Source organism: Nanorana parkeri, unplaced genomic scaffold (assembly GCF_000935625.1).
Source record: "Nanorana parkeri isolate BGI_ZX_2015 unplaced genomic scaffold, ASM93562v1 scaffold21, whole genome shotgun sequence".
In the NCBI taxonomy this organism is placed as follows: domain Eukaryota; kingdom Metazoa; phylum Chordata; class Amphibia; order Anura; family Dicroglossidae; genus Nanorana; species Nanorana parkeri.
The window spans coordinates 2,583,873-2,595,680 of record NW_017306289.1 but is presented as its reverse complement, the minus strand read 5'-3'; the positions used below and the strand labels follow the sequence as shown (position 1 = coordinate 2,595,680).

General features: G+C 39.9%; 1 protein-coding gene across 1 annotated transcript in view; it reads left to right on the top strand.

Annotated features, from left to right (window-relative positions):
• The first annotated feature begins 1,441 nt into the window (after positions 1-1,441).
• LOC108792171 (AF4/FMR2 family member 3-like) overlaps positions 1,442-11,808 on the top strand; it is a 17,078-nt gene continuing 6,711 nt past the window's right edge. The window contains exons 1-5 of the mRNA XM_018562884.1: positions 1,442-1,539; positions 3,902-3,965; positions 6,787-6,923; positions 7,459-7,530; positions 9,501-9,594. Of these exons, the coding sequence (XP_018418386.1) occupies positions 1,442-1,539; positions 3,902-3,965; positions 6,787-6,923; positions 7,459-7,530; positions 9,501-9,594 (465 nt within the window). The remainder of the gene's footprint in view (positions 1,540-3,901; positions 3,966-6,786; positions 6,924-7,458; positions 7,531-9,500; positions 9,595-11,808) is intronic.

The following is an 11,808-nucleotide window of genomic DNA, read 5'->3' as shown; positions in this document are numbered from 1 at the left end:
CACTCAGTCAGATATGTGGTCATATGGTTTTAATCGACATAAGGATGGAAGGAAAACTATACAGTCTCTGGACAACACAAGGTGAGTTTAACCACTACAATATTGTTTGCCTTTTTTATGTTTTCTATCTATAGTTAATTGTATCTTTTATTTTAATCTGTTACTACATAATTGCTAAAGATTAATGTGAAAATATGAAAAAAGTTGGTAGCCCTTGGGTGCTATTGACTGTGTTGTTCAGGGTGTTTAATCACATGTCATTTGTAACCTTAAAATCAGAGTTCAGATATCAGCTCATCCTTTCTCTAAAGGCTGGAATTCTGGGACCATATCTTTGTTCTCCCTGTCTTGAAAGACATGTAGTTGGTGAAATATTTGTTGGGTAGGGAGAATGACACTGTAGTTTATATTAAGAGTGTCAGGGAATAGTTTGGAGAGAATGGAGCGAAGATGATTAACTCTGATGGTTAAAGTAAAATGAAACCTACCAAAAAAACAATCCCAAGTACATTACGTAGTTCATATATTTGCCAATCTATTACTCTTTAGAACTTTCTGTTGGGGAGATTGCACTCTGTGTACCCAGTCTCAATAGCACAGCATGTGTCTATCTATTAGCTTTGAGGAGGCAGGAGCAGGGGAGGAACTTGCGGTCCTAGAGTTTCCGGCTGTTTTGTCTGTGTTGATGTACACAGCTCCCTGGCTAGGAGAGTGCATGTAAGGGGAGCTCCAAATGACCTTATAAGGGAAAGGAGCCACACTAAAACCAGAAAGCTTTGTGGAGTGACCCACCTAAATCCAGAGTATAGGACAACTTCAATACTAAAAGAAGCAGCCTATACTGTAAGTCATCGAAAGTAGGAGTTGCTAAAAGAAATTAAACTTTAATATCACTTTAAGCTTTAGATACTTCTCAGACATCCAAAGCGAACTGGCTAAGGTAAGGTAAAGTGAAATATTTTAGAACTAATTGAAAAGAGAAAGTTTTCAAAAAGAGTCTTGGGAAACTCCAACAAAGATTAGTGGACAGAGAAAGAGAAGTCCTTAAAGGAGATATTCAAGGAAATGTCCAGTAAATACAAGCAGAACCATGCGATGGAAATGTTCCAAATAGGTTAGAACGTTATGGTTAGGGTGCAGGAAAGCCAAGTTCCTAAGAACAGCAATTAAGTTACAGAATCAAGTGATAACAAAATCAAGATTGTGTTCAGCAATGTTTGTGGGACTGTGTATGTGTTGTGACCAGCCAAATGGCATGGATAAAGCCACGTTTCACTGAGGGGATGGATGCTTAGACAGTTCCAAGTGCCTGATCATAATGCTGTATTTTTAGAGGAGCTGCTTTTACTGGAAACCCCATTCATTTCATTCATAGCCTTAAAGTCACTAGCCTGTTATTTTATTTTTATATACTAACACACTGGTTCTCAACTGGTGGGTCATGTTCAGTGGTGAAGACACTCAGTCAGATATGTGGTCATATGGTTTTAATCGACATAAGGATGGAAGGAAAACTATACAGTCTCTGGACAACACAAGGTGAGTTTAACCACTACAATATTGTTTGCCTTTTTTATGTTTTCTATCTATAGTTAATTGTATCTTTTATTTTAATCTGTTACTACATAATTGCTAAAGATTAATGTGAAAATATGAAAAAAGTTGGTAGCCCTTGGGTGCTATTGACTGTGTTGTTCAGGGTGTTTAATCACATGTCATTTGTAACCTTAAAATCAGAGTTCAGATATCAGCTCATCCTTTCTCTAAAGGCTGGAATTCTGGGACCATATCTTTGTTCTCCCTGTCTTGAAAGACATGTAGTTGGTGAAATATTTGTTGGGTAGGGAGAATGACACTGTAGTTTATATTAAGAGTGTCAGGGAATAGTTTGGAGAGAATGGAGCGAAGATGATTAACTCTGATGGTTAAAGTAAAATGAAACCTACCAAAAAAACAATCCCAAGTACATTACGTAGTTCATATATTTGCCAATCTATTACTCTTTAGAACTTTCTGTTGGGGAGATTGCACTCTGTGTACCCAGTCTCAATAGCACAGCATGTGTCTATCTATTAGCTTTGAGGAGGCAGGAGCAGGGGAGGAACTTGCGGTCCTAGAGTTTCCGGCTGTTTTGTCTGTGTTGATGTACACAGCTCCCTGGCTAGGAGAGTGCATGTAAGGGGAGCTCCAAATGACCTTATAAGGGAAAGGAGCCACACTAAAACCAGAAAGCTTTGTGGAGTGACCCACCTAAATCCAGAGTATAGGACAACTTCAATACTAAAAGAAGCAGCCTATACTGTAAGTCATCGAAAGTAGGAGTTGCTAAAAGAAATTAAACTTTAATATCACTTTAAGCTTTAGATACTTCTCAGACATCCAAAGCGAACTGGCTAAGGTAAGGTAAAGTGAAATATTTTAGAACTAATTGAAAAGAGAAAGTTTTCAAAAAGAGTCTTGGGAAACTCCAACAAAGATTAGTGGACAGAGAAAGAGAAGTCCTTAAAGGAGATATTCAAGGAAATGTCCAGTAAATACAAGCAGAACCATGCGATGGAAATGTTCCAAATAGGTTAGAACGTTATGGTTAGGGTGCAGGAAAGCCAAGTTCCTAAGAACAGCAATTAAGTTACAGAATCAAGTGATAACAAAATCAAGATTGTGTTCAGCAATGTTTGTGGGACTGTGTATGTGTTGTGACCAGCCAAATGGCATGGATAAAGCCACGTTTCACTGAGGGGATGGATGCTTAGACAGTTCCAAGTGCCTGATCATAATGCTGTATTTTTAGAGGAGCTGCTTTTACTGGAAACCCCATTCATTTCATTCATAGCCTTAAAGTCACTAGCCTGTTATTTTATTTTTATATACTAACACACTGGTTCTCAACTGGTGGGTCATGTTCAGTGGGTCGCCACATGCCTTCTACTTTTCTAGGTGAGAGACTCCTCTGCCTCCCTCTAGCGCAGCACCGTTAGTTCTCGTGCCAAGTAGCCGTTCAAAATATGCTGCCCAGCCCTGAATGTCTCCTTGAGGTGGGCTGGAAGTATGACTACAAGGGAGCTCCATCCATACGTGCATTTCTTACAGCTCCCAAATGTGCCCTGTAGGGGTGCCTGGACTGGACTGATGCCACATTCTGGCTCCTGTCACCTCTACAGGGCACGTAAGGGAGCTGTACAAACAATGCACATATGGCTGGAGCTCCATCACAGCAGCCTATACTGGAACCCAGGCTGATGATCCACTCCAGTTCTCATGAAGTAGGGAGACGGGGTGGATCTTTAAAAAAAGGAAAAAAAAAATATTTTTGAATCGAAATGAATCGATTAATCGATTTAAAAAAATTTGATTAATCGAACAGGAAATTTTTAATCATTACCAGCCCTAATTTTTTGGAATGTGTATATGTGTTTGAGAATATATGTTAGTGTGTGAGATTGTGTCTGGTTTTGTGTCAGTCAGTGTTTTTGGGCATCCGTTCACAGTAGTACAGTGCATTAATCGTACAGTCCCATGCAATTAATGTGCAGTACCACGCAATCGCACCACCTGCGTGTTCTGGCATGTAGGGTGCGTTGTGTTGCCATTATTTTGAATGACACCTCAAACGCACCTCCCACCCATAGTGGGATCGCCTGAACCCTAACGCCCGGTACTGCAATGCCGTGTATTCCATTGCAGTGCGACTTGGGTCGCGGCTTAATGACCAAGGGCAAATGTGGGTTTAGCAGGTTGAGAACTGCTGGCCTAACAGACTGTTCAAACGGGAATGATAGATAGATAGATAGATAGATAGATAGATAGATAGATAGATAGATAGATAGATAGATAGATAGATAGATAGTAAATGTTAAAGCCGAGCTGTGACAACAAGTATCTTCCTTTTCTCTTTATGAAGAACTCGCAATGCTGATTACTTTATGCAGGAAGCTAAACGGATGAAGCATAAAGCAGATGCTATGGTAAGAACGCTTTCTTCTTTAGACAGAATATGTTAAATTAATTTTTGCTAGCATTTTATGTGCATGAACTTATCATCAGCACAACTGCCAAACATAATTATAAAAACCTATTACAAGTATGACTGGCTTTGTTAAATTCAGAAATGGCTGTATTGTTGAGTGCTTTTGCTAAACAATGGCTTGAAAAATAAGTAATTAAGTATTCTCAGAATAAGAGGTTTGTTCAAAGGTAGACTTTTAATGAATAGTATACATTTTGAAAGAACTGCTCTGGTTTATTTAGATGGACTGTATTGCTTTTGCTAAAGTCTTAGTGGTGACTGTCCTCCCTGCTACCATATTCCAATTGGAGTCATGCTTTTTTTTAGTAAAGTGAATACAATAGGGTATTTGGATTTATGTATTAATTTCCTGCCAATTAGTAAAACATATTCAAAACACTTTACAGATATCACACACTGAACAGGGTACATCATCCCATGCCCCAAATAAATTTACAATCTAAAGTGTACAGATGCAATACAGCAACAGAAGCATATTGCCTAGGGCAAATTTGGGTGGCAGCTATTCAACCTGCCAGTACTTGAAGGAAACCTGCTGAAGGATCTAGCTGTAGCTTCGGCTGATCCTTTGGCTAGCTTCGGCCCCAGGACACCTTCGGTTCAGTACGGGCTGTATTCACTATAGCCCCACAGCTCCCAAAGTTGCCCGAGCCGAAGGCGTATGCCTTGGCTCGACTGAGCCGAGGTGAAAGCCGAAGCTGGCCGAACGGCTGGCTATTGGCCGGCCGACAGACTGCCACTGACAGTTGGGCGGAGCCAGCCATCATCTCACGGCTGGCTCCAGCCACTTGCAGAGACAGATTAGTGTCCCTGGTTACGAGGTAACCAGGGACGCTGATCTGTCATTACTCTCCCGTACGCTCATAGGAATGCATAGCTAGATTCCTATTGGCTATTTCACTTTGCAATAGCCAATAGCAAACTAGCTATTGCACCCACCCACTGCTGCTGTCAATCAGCAGAGGGGGACCTGAAGTTCTCCATCAGGTCCCCTTCTAGTGATTGACAGCAGCACAGGGCGGGTGCAATAGCTAGTTTGCTATTGGCTATTGCAAAGTGAAATAGCCAATAGAAATCTAGCTATGCATTCCTATGGTGGCTTTTTTTTAATTCTGAGGTCAGCAGAACCGCCCGGCCCATAGAAAACAGTTGGGCAGAGCTAGCTGTCACTGCTAGCTCCGCCCAATCGTTTTCTATTTGGTTTTTCTACTTTTTTTAACTATTTTTCTATTCTGCTCGGTACCACAGAGGTACCGAGCAGAATAGCCGAGCCGAATGGCGAGCGAAACGCCGATTGCACCACAGATATTTGGTATCACTGCAAACGTGAAATAATTTTGCATTGTGAATTAATGACCGAGGACAAATGTGGGTCCTGAGGTTACACAGGTTGAGAACAACTGATGTAGAGTATGTTAGATTGTGCAGATGCAAGATTTTTTTTATCACAAAACAGAACTATGCTGCCATCTAGTGTCTAAATATATAATGAGAAGAGTATTTGGTGCTGCACAGGTGGCAATATAATATTTTAACAAATTACATCTGTAATATCTTGTAAGACAATTATAAAAATGAGTTATTTACATTTGACATTGTGCTCTCAAAACGTCCATCTTTTGGGGATTTTTCTTGGGCCTGGATCACATAAATAAGTGTCACATAAAAAGCCACTGCATCCTCCTTTTTCGTTGATTGAATCGTAGAAACAATCTTTTAATATAATAATCATATCTTACAAATATCATCAGCTGGGTGTCTCATCTTACGTTAAAATTTGTGCCCATCAAAATAAAAGAGTTAAGATCAGAATATGTAGAAAATTATTTAATTTTTCAAGCAAATTGATCTGTGTATGCTATTGAACAATTATTTTTCAATGATTGATTGATAAATATGATTGCATCTAAAAGAAGTTAAAAAAAAAAGAAAAACACCATAGACGTTTCTATCACTAAACCTAGGAACTTCCCAGGAGATTTTGCACTCATTAAATCTGAGATATTCCAAAGAATTTCAGGATTCATGTCTAGATTCATACAAAGCATATCACCCAATTTCCATTAAAACCCAGGAAGCTGTGTCCAAAAAAGGCAGGCAGGGTGCAAAGGACTAGTCAACAGTATTGCTTTTGGCCTCCCTGCAGCTGAGCTTTTCTCATTACTGACTTACAATGCCTACTTTTGCACTGTGTCTCTGTGTGGGAGGTTTTGCTTTCACATGTCAGAGCCTCCAGCGAGGAAAATAGTGAGCAGAACAGTTGTGACAACACCAGATCTCTCTCCAAATCTCCCAGCACTAACAGTGAGAGGCAGGAATGCCTTAAATCTCACACTGCAGATGGCTGTAGGCTTAGAAGTGCCTAGGCTCCAAGAACTGCAATGCTATTTTAAAAGGAATTCAAGACAAAAGCCATTGTTGCAGTTTACTGCTTAGGCACAATTAATACTTTAGCTGGTCCCTATAGTAAAGCGTTAATAAGTAAGCTAGATTATGAACAAAGTTGGGGAACAAACAAAAATGTTATGCTTTTTTGTTTGATTTGGTAAAGAAAAAATAATTTGGTGTTTATCACATTTTTGGGCTTTCTGCAGTTTAAGAACATTGTAAAATGAATAGCAGTGCCCACAATGATGGATTCAGTATACGAAAACCTGCTGTAATGTTCTAAAAAAATAAATGTGCCGTATTCTATTTGCTGCACTATGCAAATGTTTCTTTTAAATTATTATCTGTTATTATTCTCTCTTCTTTACAAGATGGACAAATTTGATAAAGTTTTGAACTACACAGAAGCCGCTCTTTCTTTCATTGAGTGTGGGAATGCAATGGAACATGGGCCAATGGAATCTAAATCTCCATACACAATGTACTCAGAGACTGTGGAGTTGATACGGTGGGTGTTCAAAAAATGTGTGGATAATTAGGTGTATGTTTGTAAACATGTTTGCATATAGGTAAATACACATAGGGGTGTATTTATTAAAAAAAAATTGCTGACTCATTCGTCCTGGCAAACTGCATGTACATTTGTTCTGTTCAAAAATTATGTTATTAGTATATTTTAATTCCAGATCAAATGTAATGTCAAGAAAATACCCCTTTTTAGCCACTAGATAGACCTGAGGAGCAGGTCCAGGAGCTGTTTATTTCATGGATGATATCAATAATATAATTCATATTTGTATACTTAGGATGCGTTTTTGTAGAGCCCCACAGTATATGCTTTAATGCAAGATTTAATGTATTTATCTAATTAAAAGATCACTTGTTTTCGAGTGCGTACCAAAATATTTACAAACAGTTGATTTGACCAGTATGCTCCTTTTTGTATACTGTATAAAAAGTATAAAAAGTAATATGTTATCCATAGCTTGGACAGCTGCAAAATTACGAAGCCAAATCCATACGTAAATACATTTTTGTTGCAGGTATGCTCTGAGAATAAAATCCCATTCGGGTCATAATGGATCTTCTCTGGATAAGAAAATTACAGCACTATGGTTTGTACATTTCTGTGATACCTCCCACTTATCTTCCACTCAACTGTATTTCTACATTCTATATTTGCTATTAATACACAAAGTTGAGAATGATGGAGTGTGTGTATGTATGCAATTATAAAATTTAACCCACTTTCCCTAGAGTACGACTAAATGGTTTCATCTTTTGATAGTCTTTTATTTTCATATCTGGGTTGAACTTTACCAATAGTTTTTAAATGACAACAAGGGCACCTTTAGAAATGTTTAGTAATGGCAAACCACAAACAGATACATATAGGTAACTGCAGGTTTTTTTATGCTTTGCATATCTTCTTTTTCTTTTCCTCCCCATTCTTCTCACAGTAGCCATTTTTACTAAGGGCAGATAAATCCATCTCCCTTTACTTCCTGGAACTCTGGCACATGTAACTAGGACATGTGACCAAGCACATCATCTCAGGGCAGGAAAATGCCTTTCCCTGAGATCTCGCGAGATTTTGCAGTTTACAGATGAGATTTCCCAGCAATGCTCTGCTGATGCAACCTCCCTAGGATGCATCTCTTAGGCAAAGGCTACATCACTAATGTCTAAGAGGACGAGGAAGTGGAAACCTGTAATTGAAAGTAAAAGAAAAATATGTTTATTTACCTAACAAATGTAAAATGTATAAATCAGCATGCAGAGCTGCATGCTCATGCGAGTTTGAGTGAAACGGGGTAAAGGTAAAGTGGCCGGGTAAAGGCAAAACCAGACCACCCACACGTCGAGAGAACTGCACTTTGTCCAATATCTGCCATCAGAGCATCTGAGAAAGTGCGTCCTCTCGACGTGTGGGCGGTCTGGTTTTGCCTTTTCTGCTCCCCCCAGGAAGCCACTAAGCGGCCAAACATGTTGAGGCACCTGGAGCAACTATCATATCTCAACTTACCTACAAAGAGCAACTAGATCACAGCAACAAAACCTGTATTGTATGTCATATGGACTTTATTCCAGTTACACGTACCTATGCTGTTCATTTGTATTTGATGCAAACCAACTTTTTATGTTGACTTCTAAATAAAATATATGTTTTTAAGATTTTTAACAATCTTGTAGTGAGAACTACGTTCCTTTAAAGCCCCCCTCCCAGGCTTCTGCATACCTGGGAGTGGTAAATGATCGTTTGATCTGTGGTGAATACTCTAGTGTACTGTGGATATTGGGTGTGGTTGGTGATGAACAGTAGGAGTGCATATGTTTTGAATGGAGGTCGGGCAAAATAGATGGTTAGAGGGGTAGGGAAAGTAGTTGTGTAGTTGAGGGGGGCAAGGTGGGGTGGGGAGGAGATAGGAGAGATTAGTAAGGGGAGAGAGAGAAATGGCTGTGATGGGATCCTTCAAAAAAATAGTTATAATGTCACTTTATAAGGACTATTATTCTATTTTGGTTATTGTGGTTGGTAATGAAGGTTACCCATGCTTACAATGGCCCCTGACAACTATCTTTTCTAGCTGCATTAAAGACCAGCAATCACCTTCCAGTAACACTTTCTTCCCTGATATCACTTGCTTTGGCACGATTTCTGGAATTTCAGGAGTTGAAAGTGTGTTCACACAGCCTAGTTTACATGGAGAAAATGTTTGCGCACATTTGCATCGTATGGGTGCATGCACAAATTTTCTTGAACCAGGTTCGAATACATATAAAAATTATAGTCATTGTTTGTTTTTACCACTACCAAACTTTTGACCTTTGCAGTTTTCTGAATCACAGCTCGTGTGTTCCATTTTTAACTCATCACTTTAAAGTGCACTTTTTCATTAAAAAGAACAAAATATGTTTTCATGACATGGCTTGGTATTTCTTCTACCACTGTGCATTACTTTGGTACTGTTGCTGGTTTTTCATCATCTAACTTTTTATATGGCAGCCATATTGTCAAATCTGACACAACTGATAGAGAGAGCATTAAATTGTGGCCATATATAAAAACAATTTCTTCTCACAGTTATCGTTGTCTGGCACTGCTGTACTGGAGAATGTTCCGCCTCAAAAGAGATCATGCGGTGAAGTATTCTAAAGCGCTTATTAATTATTTTAAGGTAGGGAATTAACTGTAATATAAGATATCTCAAACTTTATTTTATTTAATTCACCAATATAATTACATAATGCGAAATGGCAATGTTTACAGAACAAATTAAAGCAAACACCCAGACATAATAACAAGATAATGATGAATAGCTCATTAAAAGATTTTGCTGCAATAATTTGTCCGGAGATTTCTCTGTAGTATTTTTTTTTACCCACTAGATGACCTCAGTATAAAGTCAGAATCATTCAACCCACTTCATCTGAGCCCAGGTTGTCCTGGACCTGCCCCAGTCTAATACTGCTCAGTGAAGAAGAAGAAGAAGAAGCACACTGATGAGCTCATCTCTTTGTCACTTTGCTTTCTCATCCTATCAGCTTCTTGTCAGCACGTGCACTGGCTGGCTTTTTGTATTTCTTCTTCCTCTGACACTTTAGCCCTGCTGTACAGGGATTTCAGAGGCTGATACCAGGAAAAATTCAGGTACTTACAATGCTTGCATTTACAAAATACATTTAAAGATGTATTATTGATTACAGAGCTGCATTCATTTTCATCTTTATTATCTTCTTAAAGTTCATATTTGAGTTTTTAAAAAGGGTAAGTTCACTTTCTCACAAAATGTGAGAAAATTAACTTACTAACTGTACCCCCGCCACCTCTCCCTGGCCCCTGCCGCACATACCTGCATGAATGCCTGCCAGTTGCCCCCGCCAGCCAATGTGTGGTTACAGCCCCGCAGTATGTAATGAGCATAATGTACATAACCACGCTGACCAGTGAGAAGCACTTCTGCCAGAACCTAGTCCCCAGTTCAGAAGCCCTTCTCATTAGTCAGTGTGGTCAAGTGACCATGCTGATCAATGAGCACTTGCCATTTGTGAGCATTATGCTAATTACATACTGCAGGGCTGCTATGTGCGATGTACGGTGTATGAGCTGTACACTGCCTGGCTGGGGATCACACAGGTATATAGGGGGCTGGGAGAGATGGCAGGGTGCTCTCAGGAAGTTCATTTATCACATTTTGCAAGAAAGTGAATGTACCCATTAAGGTGGACCTTTCTTGCAGCTTTGCAAACATTTACCCATAATACAACAGAATATTTGAAATGTGTAGTTGCTGCTAAACAGACTACACAACTCTTTATTCATTCATTTATCAGGAAATGTATATAAATGTAGCTCTTTAATGCAAACAGTGTTTTAAGTACCTTAATTTGACTTGGTATCACCCTCTGGCAACCAGCTGTACAGCAGAATTTAGACTGGGAGAGGGAAAAGCAGCACAGGGAGCCAATTAATTGTGCTGCAGTGCTCATATTCGAACAAGGAACACGCTGACTGGTGGAGAGAGCATAGAGGCGAATTTATCAGTCTGCTGCTTCTCATTCACTGTCCAGTGACAGACAGTGGGAAGGACAGGACCAAGCCGTACTGCTTAACTGCAGTAGAAAAAAAATCAGGTCTGTGGCCCCGCCACACAGGGCGGGGCTGCATGATTGGGCCGGGAAGACAAATGTACAAATTCTTTAGCAGGTAAAACGTGTACGGGCTTTCGACTTAGCTGATCCAACATCTGGATCGGCTAAGCCGAACCTCCGGCAGGCTACTCGCCGCTGTTCGGCCTATTCTCATAGATGCCGAACAGCAGTGAGTAAATAGCCGAATGCTACTTGGCTACCTCTGTGGTACCGAGCAGAATAGAAAAACAGTTAAAAAAGTAGGAAAAAAAAGAAAACGATTGGGCGGAGCTAGCAGTGAACCCTAGCTCCGCCCAACTGTTTTCTATTGGCCGGGACCAGCTGTCATTACAATGGGAGCTTGTTGGAGCCGGCGGTGGTATCAAAGCCGGCTCTGCTGAGCTCTCATGGTACTGATAGATCAGCGTCCCCTGGTTACCAAGTAACCAGGGGATGCTGAACTGTCAGTATCATGAGAGCTCAGCAGAGTCAGCTTTGATATCACCTACGGCTCTGCTAAGCTCTCATTGTAATGCGGGGAGGAGAGAGCACCCCCCTGAAATGATGGCAGAAAGCAGAGGAAGCAATAGCATCTTTGCTATCTGTAAGATGTTTTCTTTTTGTATTCTGACAGCTGCTGCAGTCAGAATAAAAAAAAAAATCAGCATAGGAATGCATAGCTAGATTTCTATTGGCTATTTCAATTTGTAATATCCAATAGCAAGCTGGCTATTGCACCCGCCCACTGCTGCTGTCAATCA